This window comes from Dermacentor albipictus, chromosome 1 (assembly GCF_038994185.2).
Source record: "Dermacentor albipictus isolate Rhodes 1998 colony chromosome 1, USDA_Dalb.pri_finalv2, whole genome shotgun sequence".
Taxonomy (NCBI): domain Eukaryota; kingdom Metazoa; phylum Arthropoda; class Arachnida; order Ixodida; family Ixodidae; genus Dermacentor; species Dermacentor albipictus.
This window is the reverse complement of record NC_091821.1, coordinates 46286735-46309290: the sequence shown is the minus strand read 5'-3', so window position 1 is coordinate 46309290 and position 22556 is coordinate 46286735. Positions and strand designations below refer to the sequence as shown.

Sequence of the window (22556 nt, the reverse complement as noted above, 5' to 3'; positions counted from 1 at the left end):
GGACTTCTGCGGGAGGGAGACGGACAGCCCCATGTGCGTCCGATAGAATAAAACTCTAGTCCTTACAAGTTTCATTCAGCGAATTAACTAGGAAGTATATGCTCAGCCGCAAATTACAAACAAACGTGTTTTGTTTCGTGCATTCCTTTGGACTGCACCCCGGTCAACGCATATCGTCGCTCGCGTCGAGGCTAGGTTTACCGGCCACCTGCGTCTAAACGGCGATCCGTCACACTTGCGTCAACAACACTTGCGTCTTTAGAGCGTCGTCGTAAAAGAGCCATTGGCGGTAGCTCTGCGTATGTATGGCGTAGTGCGTGACTTAGTGCGCGCCTGATATTTTTTTGTATTTCGCATGAATGGCGTATACATAACTGTGTGTATAGTTACATAGCAATAAAACTCTATACTAACACAATTTCTACCACCTTGGCAGCTTCGCTGGTCAACCACTTTCACAGGGTGGAATTCCTCCTCAATTTTCTCTTGAAATCGCATTTCGATTTGCCTCGCACCTGTAAATGCATTGCAGAAATAGACGAGGATATGCACAACTTTTGTCAGATGTTTCGAATCCATTGCTTGAGTGTAAGCCATAGAGTTTCTCACTATATTACCTAGAGGGAAATCTGGCGCTGCTGCACTGTTGTGTGCATGGGAATGTCGGTATATGCTGACTTCGGATTGGCGTCGTTTTCAGAGAGCCAGGATACCTTGAAGACGCGAATGCAGCTTTTTGCGCACAAGACAAGGACGAAGAAGAGGCTGAGACGCACGAGTGCAGTCTTACAACATTGTTTTATTTTCGTGCAAGTGACCACATATATAACAGAATCTGTGACGCATCACGTGTGCGCTGCCTGCAGAAAATACCTATCTCTGCGCAAGAAAGATAGCTCCTTGCTGGTAAGGGCGATGGACGGTTTCGACGTCTAGCTGTCACCACGCCTGTCGATCAATCCCGCTTCGATGATTTCCCGGGTTAACTGATTACAATTTCTGCTGACGATTGAGCGTGCACTATATACCGGCTTACACGTGACCGTATTTATGGCGTCTGCCTGATTACGTGTACAATTTCTACAGTGGGCATCCAAAAACGCCCCTCTCATTTCTATCACATTGTAGCGATGCTCCCGTAGCCTGTCATGCGCCTGGCTAGCACCATTCCGTTTGTCACAGGTGTTCCTTTCCTACTAAAGCGGCTAGTAAAAAGCTGGTTTAACTTTATTATTACACAGAAACATGTTTGGTTTAATTATGAGAAGTTGTGATTGGATGTAAAATTATAGGAAACGTAATATGTATAAGCAGGCCACTAAAGTTGGAAAACAGACGACAAGATTCGCGCTCCCTTTGGAACAGTTTGTTATCTCGTCTTGCTTTCCTTCTTATGATTTGATTTTTGATTATGCACTGCAGGTGAGGAAACCTCACTGAAAGTTGCCATACGGGTGAATTAACACATTTGATGAAGATTTTATGAGAAGAATGCATTATCTGTGCAGCCGTATCCACGTTTTAGACGAAGCCTATAAACCACTAAACTTGGATAATCTTCGCCAGATTTCTTTGACATCATGTCTCGGAAAAACAATGGAACACATCATACCAAGGAGACTTACTACACACATTGAAAATAATGAGCAAGTGCCACATACTATGATATAATTTAGGGCAAAACTCTCGAAGCAAGACATCACGCTACCACTCTACCATCAAGTCATAGATCCGCATCAAGCTCCCAAGCTAGATACAAGAGCCATATTCGGACTGGATCTCAAGAAAGCATTTGACAACGTAAGCCATAATGCAATACTAGAAGAACTTTCTAACTTAAACGTAGGGCATAATACACACCGATATATAGCGGATTTCTTTACCGGTAGAACTGCTATCCTGAATATCGGAGGACTCAAGTCGAACATTGTAGACTTGGGTGACAAAGGCATGCCTCAAGGATCAGTGCTATCACCCATGTTATTCAACATCGCACTCATTTGGCTTCCGAGAAGACTCGAGAACATCCGGCGCCTAGACCACGGTTTATATGCGGATGATATAACGTTATGGGTGACGGGTGGCAGCGATGGCGAAATCCAGGAGACCCTGCAGGAAGCAATAAATACAGTCACAACATACGAAGAACCGAGAGGACTCTCATGTTCCCTGGAGGAATCTGAGCTCCTACTAATCAAACCAAAATACCAAAGAAAATCGCAAACCACTAACGAACGAAGAATTGCCTTGGAAATCAAAGGTATACCCGTACCCAAAGTCTCATGCCTAAGGGTACTGGAATTGTACCTACAAAGTGACAAAAAAACGAACACAACAACAATCTAACGCTTAAAGACATTCACGGCACAAGTGGGCCGGCTAAGTTCGTGTATTGCTACCAGACACACCGGAATGAAAGAGAACAATATCATTCGACTAGTACAAGCCTTCATCATCTCCCGTATAGCGTATAGCGCACCATTCTTAAAGTTCACGCATACCAAGAAGCACACGATTGACATACTGATCAGGAAAGCATTAAAACAAGCATTACACGTTCCTCCAATCACAACAAACGAAAAGTTATTAGCCCTAGGATTACGCAATATACTGAACGAAATTGTAGAAGCACACAGAACATCACACTATGAACGCCTAACACACACGAAGGCTGAACGGACAATACTAAACAAGATGACAATACAGCACCAGACGGGAATTGAAGAGAGATATTCCACCGGATGTCAGGAACACCTTCATAATACCCCCCACCCCAAAGAACATGGACCCAAACCATAATGCAGAGTGACGGAAAGCAAGAGCCCAAGGACTCAACAAAGTGCTCAAAGACGCTGAACATGTGGCTTATGTTGATGCTGCAAACTATCCGTCACAACCAGCCATGACACTTGCAGTTTTTAAGGGTACAAAAATGGATATCGCAACAACTAACTCCATACCTATAGCAAACACCCAGAAGAAGGGGAAGAGGCTGCAATAGCTTTAGCATACGCATCAAGCAATGCATCATGCATCGTCACCGATACCAAAGCAGCCGTAATTAATTACACCAAGGTACTTATATCACCTCAAGCATATCGAATTCTCATTGCAACACATCCTACCCACAGAAGAACTGTTCGACTCATCTGGATGCCAGGCCATGCAGGGGTAATTGGAAACAACGCTGCGAACGACGCTTCCCGAGGAAGTGTCCACCGGGAGAGTCACTTGCGTCGCCCCTCTCTCTCTGGACAACAAATCCCCGATGAGACCCAAACAGAACTACGGTCCCCAAAACCAGAACCAGATCAAGAAATAACAGCTTCCCAACACGAACAAATGACTACTTACGGAGAAATCCTCGAATACTACAGAAATTCTGGCTATAAATATCCTCCTCCTGACAAATTATTAAACAAACACCAAGCAACTACGTGGAGACTTCCACAAACAAGCACTTTCCCTACGCCACTACTCATGCACTGAATACACCCATAAGCATACTCATCACACGGTAAGACATGCAATACACCACATGCGGACCTCCATCACATTATATGGGCATGCCCATCAGCTCCAAACAATATCAGACACAGCATAAACCACAATGCTAAAATAAAAAAACCCTGAGCAGTGAGAGGCTATACTGCTCAGCGAATGCCCAGAAGATCAGCTCTGGACTGTCCGGCTGTCGGAGGACGCCGCTATGGTTCAAGGCTTGGCCTGCGTCTGACGGAAAGTGGAGCTTTATGGGGCTAGCCTCCAAGCCTCTCCGTTCCGCTTTCGAACCCTGCAGGGACTTTTCAATAAAGATGTTTTATCCCTCTCTTTCTCTCGTACAACACCAGCCAACACAAGCCTCGCCCACCCATATACCGTCATTCCCATGACAGCACAGCGCCCGTTAGAAAACTCCCACGTACGATGGCGCCAGATTACCCTCTACGTAAAACAGTGAGAAAAATCTACGGTGCAAGGACTTCCCTGTCATGCAGAGTGCCGGTGCTCCTGTAACACCCCTGGCAGTCGCAAGCTCTTTTGATTCAAGGCCAACGTATAAGGGCCAGACTGAGAACCTTACGTCACTTCAAGTCATACTCACAGTGGCTTCTAAACCTGTCACAAAATCTGAACGCCCACGGTGGTGGGGGGATCAAAAACCTTCTGCTGCTTTCGCATACGTCCTTTTTTTTCTGAAATTACTGTAGTGGTGTGTTACCTTCGAGGCTTCTACACATGGATGTCGTGTGTATTATGATATGCAGTTGACCTTAATGTGCACATAGCATCGAGGTTTGAACTTGCAGCAGCATAGAGCGCTCTGCCATACACGCAGATTTACATACTTCGCACGCTGAAAAGGCCCTGAAACTTCTTCACCCTTATCACAACCTACCGCGATGCTTCGGCACTACTTCTAAGGAAGCTGCATGCATGCATGCACGCATGCGTGTGTGCGCGCGCGCGCGTTTGTGTGTGTGTGTGTGTGTGCGTGCGCGCGCGTGTGTGTGTACGCGTGTGTGTGTACGCGTGTGTGTGCGTGCGCGTACCCTACCCCGCCTTTAACTTCACTTTTCGAGATCCAATAACCGCTGTTTATGAAAGCTTATTACGATTAAGGCCTGAATACTTACACGCGCTAAACAAGTGCGTGCTGACGACTCCTCGCGTGTGCCGGCGAAATATTTTTTATCTTCAAAGCTACGAAGGCGCGCCAAAAGGGGTCAGCACGCAACACAACGGCACAGACTAGGAGAAAAAAAAAGCTCGGAAGTCATCATGCTTCAATCGAGTGACTGTAATGTGATAATATAATGAGATCCTATTATTCCGTGATTATATATCGACATCCGGATGACTTCTCCTGCCTCATGGTCACCTGTGTATTATGACATCAAGATATACTGCTGCTATCTATACCTACTCCTGTCTTCGTTTCTAGATTGTCATCATCCTTTCCACATAAGCATATCATCAGAAAAATTGTTTTTTCTTTCTCCCAGACACGAAACGTGCTATACACCACAGCTATTGCTGTATGACATACCATCCAGTTACTGCTATAGAGATCAATGTATACTGGCAATACTTATCACTTGATAAGCACTGCCATAGATATCGCTTTGTTACAACCACTCCCATACAGCGCGGTGTGGAAGAGAGTTCCACGCAATACTGTGCGCTCGCTGCACACTCACGCAACCACCGCTGTTCATCCGGTCACATGCCTTCATACGTCACATCGCTCCGCTGCTCCTTCTCCTCCACGTCGTTGCTCTTACCCCGCCAGTTGCTCCGCCGAGGACATGCCCCCCTACATCGCCGAAAGCCTGTGGTGATCGTGTTGCTACAGACAGGGTTAGCTTGGTCAGGCTGTTGCTCCACCTGACCGTCTTTTTCCGCGAGTCCACGAAATTTGTCAAAGCAACGCCTAATGTGTTATAAGCGACGACGGCTCAGGCAACGTCGTATTTTGAACATAAAAGTTGATCTCTCTCTCTTTCTAGGAGAAATGTCGGCAGAATGCCTGACACTTCCTTGCGCACTATCCGTGGTCTTTTCGGGAGTATTTAGTCTCTCTTGCACTATCCGAAATTATGAATCTGTACCAAATATCCTTACCGCAGTGCTTGTTAATGTGCTTCTGGGAAGACCACATCCGCATGAGAAAACCATCTTTTCATGCTGTTCAGATGCTTCTTCAACACAGAAGCGCTGGCAGGACTAGGTGAAATGTGCTCCGTACTTCGTTGTACCCAGAGTATCTCAATTCAACGCCGAAGACCACTTTTTGATCTGCATATTATGATATCTTGTAAAAGCTCTGGCCACCTTCTCCCTCACCACGGTAGCCAACTGGAACTACCTCTGGTTAGCATATTTGCCTTATATGCAACCTCTCTCTCTCTGTCTCTGGTGAGGACGCGTATCGTGCATGGCTAATAAGATCGGCCCACCAACATTTTCGACTACTCCGAGATTGACTCGCGCTACAAACACGGACGCAACGGCCCAGTTTTGATCTGCGTAATGCTATCGCATAAACAACAATTCGACTGAACCCATCTGACGATGATGTCAACGTTAATGCGATTGCACACCGTATTGCCACCGCCGAAACGCTCCATGTACGACGCGTGTACTGCAGCCGGATCCTCTCTCGCACATCCCCCTGGACACGCTGCGCCATCTAGCAGCGCCGCCGCGAAGTCGGCGTGTGGCGCGTGTGCCAATATATATTTAGACAAGATTGTCTGAATGTACATGGTGTCCCTGCTAACTTGGACGAAGATCTTAAATGTAGCCAAGAGCTCTAGAGAAATCGTACTGACTGCATATTAGCCGTAGTCGCATGTACTTACGGCCAGTATTTTTTCATCACGAAGTATTACTTAAACAATTAATTTTAATTAGCGAACGTTTTTATTATTGCTTGAATCGCAATCATATCAATTACCAAGCTGAAAGGCACCTTAAATAACCTCCGAATCAAGCATTTATTTCATTCTGAAGTTGTCCTGGTTGTTTTATCCAAGAAAAAACAAAAGCCCGCGAAATATGTGAAATACGAAATAGATGTGCACTCGCACGCCGTTACTCAAGCGCCTACAAGCTACCATTGAAATATATACGGCTGCATTCTCTTATCGCTGCATCGTACAAGGCTCCGCTACGCTTATCAATGCGTCAGCGGCGTGTTCGCTTGATGCCGCGACCGTCACATAGCGTGAAGCCCTGTATCGAGCTGCCGCCGCTAGTAAAGCCGTGTATCCGTGGCTATTCGCTTGGGAGCCCTTGAGTAGGGGCGCGCGAGCGCGAATCTATTTCGTATTTTGGATGTTTCGCACGCTTTTGTTTTTTCTCGGAAAAACCAACGAGACAAAGCTGAGCATTAAACAAATGCTTGATTCTGAGGTTATTTGAGTTGCCCTACAACTTTGTAATTGATATGTTTGCGATTCAAGCAATAATTAAAAACTTCACTAATTAAAATAATTAAGTAATACTTCGTGATGAAAAATATCCTGGCCCTAAGTACATACGACTACGGCTACTATGCAGTCGGTACGATTTCTCTAGTGCTCTTGGGTATCTTTAAAATCTTGGTCCAAGTTAGCTGAATGGGACACCTGTACATATGACGCGGGTTCGATTCCACCCAGCATCGGATAAAATATTAAAGGATTTCTCTTGTCACTGAAAAGTGGCTCAGTGCCCCAAGTTGGCTTAAATGAGGTCCATTGAAGAGCGGCAAGTTGGTCCAACGGCTGATTTCGAGCTCGGTGCCCTCAGAACAGCGGCCCGATGCCCAACCCATTGGATCTTGAACTACTCAGCTACTCAAGTTGGCGGGAAATAGGCGCGGACAGACAGACATACTGCAAAGTTGGTGTAGTTTCCAAAGAATGCTAATCGCACTTAATGAACTCGTGGATTTCCCGAAAGACGGGCACATGGCCTCCATTGACGCCATTAAGTGAACTTAAAAAAAATTTAATCACGGGAGCTGTTTTCTGCTTCAGTTATGGGGTTGAACGTGCAGAGTTTTCAGGTACTGCGCGCGTGACCGGACATGCCGTCAGACAGTACATGTCGTCACTCGGTGTTTGTAAAAAGTATCGAAGCCACGCTGCGAGACCGTGCCGGTGTGATCAGTCGCCGGACCCTGTCGCAACTCTATTGTAGCGCAAGCCTGGCTCCTAGAACGCGCGTGTACCGTGCTTTAGGCGGCCGCGCTTTTGTAGCGATGCCTTCCGCCCGATTGTATGCCACTCTAATCATTCACCATTCACTGCCAGCTCATCGCATTCATAACATGGGCGAAGTGTCGCTCTGACCGCTTAGGAAGTGCGACAAGCGTGAAAAGTCATAGCATCGGAAAAGGCGTCGCTGGAGTATCGCCACCCAGGTGGTCAAAATTCAACCGGAGCCTTCCCCTGCGAGGTGCCTAATAGCCCACAGCGTAGCATCTCAGCGTTAGAGTGCATTAAAAAAAATAGTCCTGAGGATAGCGGCTCTGCCGTCTTTACCTTTATATCCTAAGGGCACGGTTTTCTTATTATGCTTTGCCAGTGCGACTTTGGTGACCTCTAAATGAAATAACGTGAGCCGTTAATGTATCCGCTGCCCGGAACAGAAGTATCTGATGCTGCGCGTAGAACAGCCCTGTTTATCCGTCGTTTGTTCGGAAGGAGCACGCTAACGTGTTTCATGTCGAGCCTTCTTGTCTCCTCCTCACCCCTCGTTCGTGTTACAAGCACATTAAACTTGACCTCGGCGTGCCGGAACATTTAGGTCAGACGTTCAAGACGGCGCAGTTTCGTTGAATCAGCGACGTGTCCGTGCATCCAACTTCCGAACGACGACTTGTGTTTGCCATTCCATGCGGCCCACAACGCCTTCCGAGTTTGCATTCTTCCTCCGCGTTCGTTCTTTTTCTGCCGGAACGATGGGGGGGAGAAGAATGTAAAACATGATCTTGACCTCCTGGCTTTGGCACCCGACACGTCCTCTGCGAGTGTATGCGTTAACCTCACTGCAGATGACTGGCTGGCGCCTTCAGCCCACAAGCCCTGCGTAAATTTGCATTCCTCTGCTCGGGCAGGGTTCAAATTTTCGCAGTTACTGGCAGGGAGAAAAGAGTAAACACCGGCAAGTGTCTCTGCAGAGAACCGCTCAGCAGGTAGGACAATGAAGAGAGAGAAACGAGCCCGACCTCTTCTCTCCTCCTTCCCCTGTTTCCACCGCTGGCTTTCGCGCGAAGGAAATCGCTGCTACTCGAATTCACGTTAGCCCAGGTAGCCCGTCTGCCCTCCTTACCCGATCGTTTTCTTTCTTTCTTCCTTTCTTTTTTTTTCTTTTCGCGAAAAACCTTCTCGCCTCGGCTACGTACGCCGGACGGAACCGCCGAAGTCGCTGCTGCTGCTGCTGCTGCTGCTGCAAAGTTTGCACCGGCTGGGCCAGCCCCTGCCATTCCTTCGTTCCGCACACCTAGCTGCGCACACTGAGCAGAGCGGAAGTTTTCTGCGCGTCTTCGACGGCCTCCTCCTCCCTTCCCCAGAACGCCACCGTGCGCCGGCTGCTGCTGCTTGCTGAGGTCGAACGGCCGGGCAGCCGGTCAGATGTCACGATCGGATTGCGCGCGTCCGTCCGTCTGTTGCGGGCCTCGACGGGTTCCGGGAATGTCCTCATTCCTGTCGCGAAGCGCCGGCGGGTTGGCCGACGCGTGTTCCCCAGTTTGCGCTGCTGCCGCTTAGACGCCTCCGGCGTTTCCTCGGGCCAGGACCGTGGGTCGTGTGCTGCGCGATACCGCGTTGTGCGTGCTACTCTTGCTGTGTGTGGACAAGCCGACACGTGTTTTATGTGGCAGCGAAAGGCAACCGTTGGCTGCGGACGTTTTGCCTTTCCGCAGTGAGTGGCCAGAAGGGAATGGTAGAGCGCGACGCTGTAATCTCAAGCTCCATTGTTCTTCTCGACGAAGTGCGGTGTGTATCTGGAATCCTGGAGTGATTCATCCAGCGGAGGCGGAACAAAGGCCCGGCCATAGCTTGGTATTCATCGCCATCCTGATGTGTGCAGCTCAGATCACTCGCATCAGTCGAGGTGTTCCTATGCTTTAAGTACTCGCTCGTGCAGTCCACTTGCTCAATTCGGCGGCAGGTTCCTGGGGTGGAGCCACGATCGCGGCTTTATATACAGCGCTGCATGTAGCTTTTCATGCGACATTGGCTGCAAGGAATTTGTGTTTCAAGTGCAGGTCTTTATGACGAAAATACGGGCTAGAGCGCTTGCGTATTCTCTGGGCTCTCATTGAATGTATTTATAACGTAAAACGTGCGTCTGAATTTTGTGTATGTGTGGAATAGTCAAACTGAGCCTTAACGTTTTTGATGGCAAGGATAAAGTTCAAATCTTCGCAACAATGACATTCATATCTGTGTAGACCTCATCTGTGTCGTCTCACATTGTGTTTTCTAGCAGAAGAGTTTTTCAGTTATATACGCCTTCAGCCTTCCAAACCGACTGATTCCTGTGCTTGGGACAGCGTTGCTACGTGACATAGCATTGCTCTCACGCTACTTCCAGGCTAGCTTTCTCCGTCTAGGTGCGGCTGATCCACGAAATCACTATTCTACTGTGCATTCTTCGCGCAGGTGTCGTACACTAGACGTTAAAACGTTCTGGAGTTTACTGAACATTCTAGAACGTCAGAACGTACTGTGTTACAACGTCGCAGGCTCGTCGTTGCATGCAACACCTTATAAATTTTGCAATTTTAGTGACGCAGTCTGCGCGACAATCTGACACGTGCGCCCTCTGGCTCGCTCACTGTAGTTTTGTGCATGTTGCATATTTTGTTCTCTCTTGTTCAGCGAAAGAAAGCGTTAAGCACTGTGTGACTTGGGCGTCGCTTAATTGGACCACCGAGATTATTGTTGGAAGTGGACTCCGCGCTTTTGACAATTATTGGGACTTGTAATATTTGCCGACAAGCTATATATCTGTGAGCAACTATTTTATCTTGGCACTCCTGTCCACATAATTTTTCATTTCATTCTTTAGACTCGAGTTGAACTATCGTTTCTGCTGTTAACAGGTAATTCATCTTCCTGTAGCGATGCATTCATCTTGTAATATTGCGAAGTCTGACTGTTATGTAGTATCATAAGTGACGGGTTTCTCTGCCGTTCAATATGGGCTGTTTTATTGTTCATATATCTAACATGCTTTGATGAGCAATTTTCATGAATAGTTTTACTTTCCATTCCAGGCCAATACTCTTCTTCCGTTCCTAGGCATGGGGTTTTAATTGTTGCGACAATTTTGCGGGTATTTATTCACACAGAGCAGATGGAACGAAAACTCCAACTTTGGTCTAGTAGGCGCGTCTTGATACCCTTTACGAATATTCAGTAAACATCTGCCGCGCTGCGCGTGAATTTGTCGAGACCAAATGAATGGATGAGGTGGCAATAGATCGTAACTAATCTTACTGACTTTATTGCATTGAACATTACAGCGACTCGTACTTTTTCACCAATCGTCTCAGCAGCATTCGAGCGGCTGTGGTGTTGCGCATACATGCATTGTCAGTTTTAGTGCGCAAATCTTCCACTTGGACAGAATGCCAGGAGTGTGGAGGCAAATCAGGCTCAAATGCACACGAAGGTACAGAGCTTAAACTGAAGCTGTACTACAGCGTGGATAAGTAACACCTCGAACCTGAGTATGTGGTAATTCCTAATAATATCGCTATGTTCGGTGGGCTTACCTGACTCGCATTTCCTGTCATTGTTCTCTGAGCTCCGTGTTTCACGCGTTAACCTTACTCCGTGGGTAGGGGTCGTGGTGATGCGTTGCCAACTTTGCCCGCGTACCAGCTCGAATACGGTGACCATGTTCTTTAGAAAATTCCGCATCACCGTGAGGACTAGAGACATTGACTGCGAGTGACCTTTGTGTATCCGAGTGCTCCAAAAGTTTCCGAAGAAAAACGGAGATGTACTCCACGGATCGGGAAGATCAGAAACTGCCCTGCCTCTACGTGCCACTGGTGAGACGAATGCAGCAGTGTTTTTCTTAATCTACTCTCTTACTTAGTGCATATGCTCGAAAACGTGCTGTGCTTTCGATGTGATGGCGGTCCCAGAGGTATATTTATCTGTTTTTTTTAATAGTACAGCTGAGAATACTCATATCTCACATTATTTCACTCCACTATGCGCCCCCCTCCCTCATTTCCCTTCTGCGGCACGTGTCATGTTAAAGAACCCCAGGTAGTCAAAATTACTCCGGCGACTTCCACTACAGCGTCCCTCGTGAGTCGTAACCAACTGTGCAGTTTAGGAGGGACGTTAAACCTTACAATTTAATTCTGTGGACTGTGAGAGGTCTGTCTGTCCAATCTTACAAAAGAAGGAGAAAGAAAGACAATTGAACATTTCTTATGAGTTTGGAATGCAAAAGCATTAATGACCAATTGAACGCCCCTGAGTGGTCCTTCGAGTTATGAACTTCTCGCGCACAAGCGGGTGCGTTGAGACGCTTGGCGCGTTTTGATTCGGCCTTACCGAGGCGCAGTTAGAACGCAGGCGAGAGCTTGTGCGGACGAGTAATGCGAGCGAGCGTCCTCTCCCCACAGGCAGCCCCTGGCGCACTATTGCTGCAGCAGGTGCTCCCTTTCGCCCGCTCTGCACCTTCGAGGTGCGCTCGTGACTTGGCGTCGCAGCCAACAGAGAATGAGATGCCGTTTCGCTCCTACAGATGACAAACGCGGGCTTCTCGCTCAGTAAGCCCTTTGACACTTTCGCATCAGAAAAAAACGAAAAAGAAAACCACGAAAGAAAGCAAAACAATGCGAAGAAGAAGGAAAATAAGGGTATACATTTTATCCAGGGCATCCTTTGTGGCCACAGCCTTTCTAATGCTTAAAAGAACGCGCGGTTAACAAGATCCTAGTAGCACGTGAGCGGATTTGTTGCCGCTGTAACGAACGACTATTGTTTATGTCGTAAGCATAGGGTAGCGTGCTTGAATACAAGTGGCGGAATCAGAAACTAGCGAGAAGGCAGCTCACGTTGGTCGGCATGACAACAGATCTTTAATACGCCGAGAGGCGTTTTTTTTCCTTCCACCAGCACTTTCTGAAGCAGTGGGCGTCGTTTAAGACGTCGGCAAATTTTATCTTATCGTGCTCTATGCATTTATGAACTTACATTAACTTACCTCGCTGATATGCGCGAGTTATTCCCGCGAGAATCGCCTTTGTGACGCGCTATAGCGACACTAATGAAGCGAATAAAGGCAGTTGGTGTAGTTTGCGAGATCGTCACGCTTGCTGTCCTGTAGTAAGCGTCGCATGCGACATGAAGATATCACGGAGAGAGAGAGAAAAAAAAGGATGAGTTAGCGGACATAATACAATATAGGCTTTCTGGCTAGATGGTGCTGCATCTTGAAAACGGCAGCGCTTGACACACACCGGACGAATGGAGAAGGCTAGTGTGCCTTTTCTCTTCGTCCTATATGTCTACCAAATGCCGTGGTTTTGAAAGTTAATGAACCATGTTCGTCTGAAAAAAATAAGTTCACAGAGTCATAATCATGGACGTCGGTCGATGCTGACGTAACGCTGGATATCTCGTGCCCTTTGGAGACGCACGAGATGCAGCATAGACGAAATAGCTGCCGATACCCGCCCTGAACAGGTTGACCGTGCCCACCACGGACACTGTTCGCTCACTCGCTGACTTGTCAATCAATCAATCAATCAATCAATCAATCAATCAATCAATCAATCAATCAATCAATCTACAGACAGATCTAGTACTGTGAAACAGCTTTTGTCTGGCCATGTGACTGTTTCACAGGGCTAGTATTGAAGTGCGCATGGGGAGGGGGAAAATGAGTATTTTTTACGATAACGTCAACTTTTTCTTCGTTCTTCTCTCATTTAATTAATTTATTCCCTGATTTTAATCTCACCCGCCGTGGTGGTTCAGTACTGGTCGTGGGTTTGATTAGCGGCCGTCGCATTCCCATGTGGGTGGTATGTATCTAAAGACGCTCATGTACGGTGGTGCTGTACTGTGGGTGAACACCAAAGAGCCGCAGATGGTGGTCGATACATATATATATATACATATACATACATATATATATATATATATATATATATATATATATATATATATATATATATATATATATATATATATATATATATATATCTTGTTACGGTAAGCACGGAGAAAAGGGGTTGATTTAGGCGTGCGAGAGCAGGAACGGCAGGCTACGAACAACAGGAATGGCCGCTGCACAGTCTTCGTTCTCCTCTTTCTTTCTCTTCTTGATCTCTTCTTGATAAGAAAAGCGTTTCTGCGTTTTACAAGTATTTGAATAGGCCGCGTCGGATTGGGCCCGCGCTAAAGCTTCCTCTTAAACAAGTTGTCAAGGGATCAAATCCATGAATAATAACTGCATTGTCATTGCCAAAGATGCTGCAAACGAATTCTTGAACGCTACGCACAGTCAAAACAATAAAATACGTATTTTTTCATAAAAGAATATACTCGTATGTGCCAAAAATTTTGCCCTAAGTAACTGATATCAATGCTTCCATATTTTTTGTCTATCTAAGTAAAGAAAATATCACACGAACTTTAGAACTATATCAGTTCGAAACCAGGAAAGCAGTGCATGCCACTGATATGAAAAATTAAAAGGCAATGAACTGAACAAGTTGAGGACAAATATGTTAATGAAACTTTGTCGTTCAAGAACCGTGCTTACATTCTTGTATATATGCAATGGCCAGTGAAAAATCTCAATGACGCTGTAATTTGTTTTACTGTATTACGCAAAAGCAGCTGTCACCGGTCGTGTATCGTGAGTAATTGCACCGAAATCATAGTCGCAACAGAGGGCACGTATAAAAAGCAGGAATTCTGCATGGTATACGAGGGCAAGTCAAATGAATGTGAGCCAACAATGGGGTACTTTATTTAAAAGTAGTCTGCATGAGAATTTAGACATTTGTCCCATTGTCTAACGAGTCGCGTGATTCCCGTCTTACAAAACTCCTTGGGTTGCTGCTTCAAAACGTCTGTATCTGGTTCCCTTGAGCTGTTTTTTCGGTTGCCCCAAAATGTAGAAGTCGCAAGGTGACAGGTCTGAGCTGTATGGCGGATGCTGCAGCGTTTCCCACTTGAACTTTGCCAGTTTTGTATTAACCACATAAGCGACGTGGGGACAGGAATGGTCGTGGAACAAGATGACCCCATTCGTCAATTTTCCACGTTGTTTGTTCTTGATTGCGACACACTGCCGTTCTGGCGTTTCACAATATCGGAAACTATTGATAGCCTCTCAAGATTTAGCAAATTCTGTCAGTAATGGACCCTGACGGCCGAAAGAAAAGTCAACAACACCTTTCCAGCGGAAATGATGGCCTTTGCGTTCTTTGGGTGTGGTAAATTCGAATGTTTCCACTGTAAGCTTTGCCGTCGTGTTTCAGGCTCGTAGTAGTGGCACCAAGGTTCGTCCCCGATCACAACTGCAAACAAGAAGTCGTCATCCTTATTGTGATACCCGATCAGATGAGTCAAGGCAGCGCGAAACTTCTCCGTCTTCTCGCGATGGATCAAAATCTTGGGGATCCATTGCGCACCAAAGAGCCGATAACCGAGAAGCTCATGAATTATGGCGTGAACCGAACCGTGACTGATGTTCAGACGGTCTGCCAGTTCATCGATGCTTATCCTCCGTTCTTGTTTCATCAGCTCATGAACCTTTGAAATTGTGTGGGGGGTGTTTGCACGATGGTTTTGGCCCGGTCTTGGAATGTCTTTACAACGTCCTTTAAACCGTTTACTCCAACACTTCACAGTGGTCCATTAAATGCCGTGTTCGACGTAAAAGGCAGCCATACGGCGATTAATTTCTGTTTTGGAAACACCTTTAGCTGTCAAAAACTTCGCGACACCGAGCTGTTCAACTTTTGAAGTGTCCATTATGTGACGCAACCATATTCAACCCAGTGTATGAGAGCATTAAAGAATATTTATCTTCACACCTGCGTGTCACTTTTGCAAATGAGACATGCCGTTCTCCTACGCGCATGCCTCGCAGATAATGAACCGAACCATTATTGCGCGGTTAGGGCAGGCGCACTTTCCTTTGACTCGCCCTCGTACAATGGGATATACAAATGGGAAAATACGGCTTGACAAAGGACAAAAAAGTGTCACTGGAAACAAAGTTCACTGCATGTATACACAAAACCTCGCAACAAGATCTTTAAGTATACATTCTAGACATTCTAGACAAAATCCAGAGTGATTTCCGGCTCCGGGAGTCGCTTTGGTCGGCGGTGCATGGACAGCACGAAAAAATTTCGGGGGGGGCTGAAGCCCCATAAGCCCCTCCCCCCCCCCTGGCTACGCCCCTGATGGTGTCCCAACTATCATGCACCAAGGTTTAAAAAATATACAAATCCCACGAAGCTGGACGGAACCAAGGTAAAATTGTTTGCCGTCGCTTGGAGATACTCCGATTATCGTTTGCATTCCCCCTAATTACATAATTGCACATAATCAATGAATGAACTTCCTAAATATTATAATTAGATGAAAAGTGTCGGTGAGAAAATTGTAGAGCAACATGAAAACATCCCGACACTGCTCTCTGTTGTTCCGTACATGCCACATAAAAGCGTTCATCAGAATAAAAGGTGCAGCTGGCTTCCTTCACTATGGTTACCACCAGGCAAGTAACCACAGCAATTCAATAGTGCGTACCGTAACTTGTATTGTTATGGATTACGAACACTTGGAGAACTGAAAATTCCACAAGAGCTGCCGCGTTAAAAAAATAGAAAAACTAAAACAGAAAGAAATGCGGTCCAAGATGCCGGAGTGGTCTTTCATTAAAGAAATACCCTTCACCCCCATATCCTTTGAAATAACTTTGAAAAATCCTCACCTTTATGGTGCCTGCGCAAACCTGGAATACGCCTCACCATCCCAGGAATCACGAGGAAATCTAACATGCCGTCGTTTGCCCTGAAGCCGGCCACATTAGGACTTTTACATGTGGTGCACAGTGGCCGCGTACACGTTTACATCAATAGCTCAATCACACCTGCAAGTTCAGCTGCCGCTGTGGTGATACCAACAAGACCCCTCAAAATACAGCTAAAAACGTCACATGTATCATCAACGACAGCTGCTGAACTGGTAGCCCTGCGTGCGGCTCTTCATCCATTCAGGAGGAAGCACCCCATGCATGGTCAATCTGTGATTCCAAGGCAGCCCTATTGAGTGTACTATCAGCACTGCGCCATGGATCACATGAGCAGCTTGTCGCAGAAATCAGAAAAGTCCACCATCGCATAGTTGACTAAGGACACGATGTATCAGTGGTTGCCTAGTCACTGTGGCATACATGGCAATGACCGAGCAGACGCAGCTGCCCGATCTGCCCACGACGGCGTCAACTGCGTTGCCGTCCCACTTTCGAGAGCCGACGCAGCGAGAAAACTTTCCGCACTTGCGCGTGACCTAACATTAGTTAGTGGAATTCATCCGGGTTCACAAGTGCACGCCTTCATACCCTGGGCCCTAATTTACAGCTCCGTATTCCGCCCGAGCTTCCACGACGTAACTGCAACCTTCTAGTACGCGTCTATGGCTTGGAGTAGCATTTTGAAATGCGTACTCCTTTCTTATCAGAATGGCCAACAGCCCACTTGGTGATTTCTGCGGGTGCAACAGAACAATCGCGCACCTTTTTTGTGAGTGCCCTCGTTTCAACCCGCAAAGAGCAGTTCTCTCAGCCACACTAGACAAACTGGACAAGCGCCCAATAACAGAAAACATCCTTGGAAGCTGGCCTACGCGAATATCAGCGCGATCCGCTATGAAGGCGCTGCGGTGGTACTTAAAAGACACGGGACTTTCTGACAAATTATGACTGTAGACTGTGTGACGTAGGATTGTATGGTGACACTGCGTAACACTAGGAACGCCTTTGCAGACTGCGTCACAGGGTCCACAGAAACAGTTCGTGTGTGTCGTGTTTACGTGTGTGTGCGTGTATGTTTCCCCCCCCCTTTTTTTAAACATCCTTGTCTCTCTCTCACCTACCGCATTCCCTTGACTCTCCCCCAGTGCAGGGTAGCCAACTGGAGATAATCTTTGGTTAACCTCCCTGTCTTTCATTTGCCCCTCTCTCCCTTTCTCTCTCTCTCTCTCTTGAAAAATGCAGAAACTTTGCCATGTCGCGCGTGGTTAGGCGTCGCATTTACAAATTCCAATTCATTGCTAATAGGAATGACCAACAGCGCGGCGTGTAATTTTTGCGGGTGCGAGGAGACTCTAGAGTACCTTCTCTGTCATTGCCCATCCTTCGACGCTCATCCACGTACTCTACAAGCTAAACTCAGGCTACTAGGTAATAGATTTCTCTCGGAGGAAAATATCCTGGAATCATAGCCTATGCATTCTTGCATGCGAAATGCCAGAAAAGCCCTTCTGCACTTCTTGAAGGCTACTGAACTGTACTAGCACTTGTGACAGTGGACATTCCTCTGCCACAGACACTGTGAATGACTGACTCTTTATTATTCTTCTTCTCTCGCTTCCTTATCTATTCTTCCACTCTCCCCTCCCCAAGTGTAGGGTAGCCAACCGGCACGTCCTTGGTTGACATCCGTACCTTTCCCTTTTCGTTTCTCTCATTCTCTCTTGAGAAATGCAGAGAGCGGCAAGCTCTAGTCGAATACACCAGTCGAATACTCTAGTCATTAGAGACGCCAGCAATATTGCTGGAACAAAATGAAAGTTACTGATTTTAAAGGAGGTACTGAATTCCGAAGTAGCACACGTGCATGGAACCAGCACAGAATACATACGGAGTCATTTGAGTTAGCAAAGGATGATCCGCTGGGTGCTGAATTTGTGTCGAGAACACGCACGCTTTGCCACGCCGCTCGCCATGAAACTCGCGATCGGCGTAGTTAACGGCTTCCACATTCTGTGGCGCGCCACGCGTGCGCAAATGCGGGAAGCAGCGTTCCAGTTAACGGCTCGCTGCAGCTATCCAGGTTGTCCGACGCGTGCTCCGATCGAGAAGGCTGCAGCCATACGTTGTTAGATGCTTGTACGACACAGCCCTCCTAACACGTTTTCCATGGAATCTCAGACAGGAAGCTTAGTAGTCTGTAAACGCATCAAATGGAATTGTATAAATCGGGATGAGTGGTAAGTACAGAACCTTCAGCGACGTTATATCCAGGAAAGCGCATAAACAAATGGGTATCGGCGGAGCTTCATATTCTATATGTTTAGCCAACCCTCTTTATTACAGTGTAACGTGTGAACGACAAACAGGAGTGCGGTCATTTTCCGCGCATGTGGTCGTCCAGACGTATAAAAAAAGAAAGAAGACGAAACTGTTACGGTCTACGTTAAATTTCATCGGCAGAAAGTTTAGGTGTTTGCCTTGTTGTACTAGTCTGTGCAACGTTGCAGAGTAGAGCAGAGTAGATCAGGATTCGAGTTCACACAAAAATATTCACACGTTTCACACGTGAGGGGAATTCGTAATTCATCTGCAAAACTGCGCTGGCCAATCACGATAGCTATAAATGTGCTACCGCAGTTCACGAAGGGCCCTTACGTGCGAACATCTTTGATGACTTTGCGCGAGCTCTATGGCCTCCACAAAGCCGCATGATTTCAATGGAGCAACCTGTACCCGTGACCGAAAAAGCTTTCAGAGTTAGGGATCTCCGAAAAAGAAAAACAAAAACAAACAAACAAACAAACAAAGAACATTGCGGATAACGCATCCTCCTCAGAATTGCAAGTCACAGTGAATACTTCGCCGTGCGGCCCCTACACTGAATCCGTCAAAACGAGGCTCCCTAAAGGCGGGAAGAAATGTAACCTCATGACCTCCGAGCTTCTTGCGGTTCAGAGAGCCTGTCACTACAGCGGTTGTGGGCGTAGAATGCTTCCTTCAAAAGATTATTCTTGATATAGAGCCAAAATTAAGCGCAAGGTATGCAAACTATAAAATTTCTTTCGCTTAATTACTTGAAAGTGCTGTGATGGCATGGCTATTTTGTTTACTTCCGAGACCTAGCAGACTATAGGGTTTTGTATGACGACTGCATGGGCTATCACGCTCGTAGGATATAGTTCTTCAGCGAAGTGCTTCAAATAAGGGTACGGCAGTGTCGCAGGGCCATTCCGCTCTTTAAATGGCTGGACGAAGAACGACATGTAATGGCCTGTAGTATATCAGTATACATATAGCGGACCGCTAAACATGTTGAGCCTCCGAACTCGGAGTACGAGTGGGAGTTACGCCAGTCACACTAATATTGGCGAGCGTGGAAGTATGAATACGTGTTCCACGATTTTCTTACGGCGTCTGCGGGAGGATTTGTTTTTAGAGGATCACTTTTGCGCTTCTATGAAATAATGACTCGTGTGTACGCCTCGAGGAGTCGGTCGAGAGACCCACAGCTTGCGTCGGCTCCGCTAGTATTTCGCGGTGTCCTTCCACTGGCTCCGTACGGAGACCTCCTCTTTGAGCGGCGGTTTCGCAGAATGGCCACGGCTGTGTAGGCGGTGTGTGAGCGCCTGTGTTTTCGCCAAGGCTCGGCTAAGACACTTTGGTGGTGTGACTGACCAACGTCTCAGAGGGAGCAGTGGTGGTCGTAAAATGAACTACTGCGCAGAAAAGAAGAGACTGAAGTGTATAGCGTCTTCATCGCGAAAATTGGAAAATGCAATTCACGTCATCCACTTCGAACGCTACCATTGTTTTGTACGTTAGTGAGAAGAAGCCTCGTTATTTTTTTAAAGGCAAAAGCCTTTCAAGGCTCATGGTGAAGTTTGTGTCAGCAGACCTGACCGCCGGAGTGTCCGCCGAGGCGTCATCACGCCATATGAAGACAAATTAAAGAGATATTAATAAAGGAAAAATGATTGATAGTGACAGTTAGTGAATGATAACGTTACAATAGAGATTGGTAGAGGTTAATAATGACTAGTAATGACTAGTAATGACTACTAATGACTTGTAATGACTACTAATGGCTCCGAAATAACCAATATGTCTAACGACGGCTTGTAATCACCACAATTGATTACAGATGACTAAGATGCTTAGTAGTGATCAGTTATGACTAAAAGAAAGAAGAGAAAGAGAAGAGGCAAGAGAGAAAGAGGCGAAACATAAAAAGGAAGAAGAGTAGGCTTCCGCCGTTCACCTCTTAACAGGGATCTTAAAAGACCCTGTAATTCTTTTTTTTTCTTTTTGCCGTGCGTGTTTGATTCCGGTTTGGTATAGTACTTGAAATACCCGCCATGATGGCATCGTGGCTTTGGCGTTGCGCTGCTATAGACCCGAGGGCGCAGGGATCAAATCCCGGCGGCCGCATTTCGATGGGGGCAAAACGCAAAAGCACCCGTGTACTGTGCATTGGGTGCACGTTAAAGAACCTTAGGGGGTCAAAATTAATTCGTAGTGCCCCCACTACGGCGTGCCTCATAATCATATCGTGATTTTGGCATGTAAAAAACCCGGAATTTAATTAAATTTCCTCTACTGTGTAGTACTGGGCGGTGCACTCTTACAGCGCGAACACGATAGTGGGGCTCGCGCTGTGCCCCGCGTGAGTCGCGGTCGCCGGCGGGAGCAGATTCTACGCACTGCGAAAGCGCGAATTAGCGCCGCTTGGCCCACGCCGTCTGTTGACAGAGGCGCGCGCTTAGCGGCTTGCCACGAGGGAGCTTGCTTATTCATAGCAGCGACAGCCCAACATCCCATAGCCCCTGGTCAACAATGAATTCGGCATCACTTGCCGGGCCTTCACAACTTGTCCTTGAAAAGAGCGACTGGATCTCTTCGCTGCATGTCGCGAGGCGAAGGGCTGTGCATAGCAGACGACATGGCGTGTGCTGCGCTATACTTTGCTGAATTTTCGCTTGCGCAGCCTATCGAAGCTGCGGCCGCCGGTATCCGCAGTACCCGCAGCTGGCGTGGCACGGAGCGGGGGTTGTGCTTCCGCGTGATGATGATAGTGGACTGCCGTCACACAGAAAAGGGGCACTCGTACGAAGTCTGCGGAAAGTACGTGGCTCTACGAGCGCCCAAGCTCTGTATGGTACACCTGGAGTTTCTATCGACGTCCCCAAACGCCCGAAAGCTGTTCAAGTCTTCCTTCTGGCACCATGTTAAACAGCGCCAGAGGTCCGTTCGATTTTCGCCTGACTAATGAGCTAGCGACGAGGCTGTTCTTTGCAAAAGTGTTTGTGTCCGGGGGGCATAGAGGAGTGCCTCAGTGGGGCGTTTTTTCATCTAGTTTTTGCAGACTTGCTTTGATTTTTGCTGGAATTATTTTATGTTCATCCCTATCCATTTGGAGTAGAATGTAAGGCGTTTGGATAAACTAATATCTCCAGCTCTCATTAAAGCATTTCTCGCTTTCTCATAAAAAACGTACGGGGTGATCATTTTTAAGTTTTACGGAATTTTTTAAATATCGCTTCTAGCAGATATCATAGTTATTTTTGAGCTGCGTTCTTCGAAGAGGCGGATATTACTAGCTCGAGAAATTGAAACACACATTCAACTAATTACCAGAATTTTACTAATTATCTTCCTAATTAAGTGCTTTACGGCACATATTTCAATTTACGAATAGTGGTCGGTAAACTTGTGACACGTATCGGCTTGAAATGAATTTCCAGCATGAAACCATTTTCAAGATGTTACCAAAGTGTGGGACGAAATACATGGACGTTCTAGTTTATTTGGTGCTTCAATGCATAAAAGAACGTTTTCTTAAAATAAGTGAGTAGAACAATGAATTTTTACGGCGAGTTTGACGGCGTATATCTCTTAACTGGCATCATTCTGGAAATTCATTCCAAGTAGATACGCCTTGCAAACTAACCGGCTACAATTCATAAATTGCAATGTACGTCCCAAAGTATTTAATTAAGAAGTTATTAGATGAATTTGTGTTAATTAGTCGA

General features: G+C 46.7%; 1 protein-coding gene across 4 annotated transcripts in view; it reads left to right on the top strand.

Moving 5' to 3' along the window:
- Positions 1–22556, top strand: part of LOC135905938 (uncharacterized) — a 108370-nt gene that overhangs the window by 62241 nt on the left and 23573 nt on the right. The window contains exon 1 of one of the 4 annotated variants that reach the window (XM_065437092.2): positions 9099–11557. The exons of the other annotated variants lie outside the window; for them this stretch is intronic. Within the exon in view, the coding sequence (XP_065293164.1) occupies positions 11504–11557 (54 nt within the window). The 5' untranslated portion in view covers positions 9099–11503. Of the gene's footprint in view, positions 1–9098; positions 11558–22556 lie in introns of those variants that run through there. 4 annotated transcript variants of the gene reach the window in all.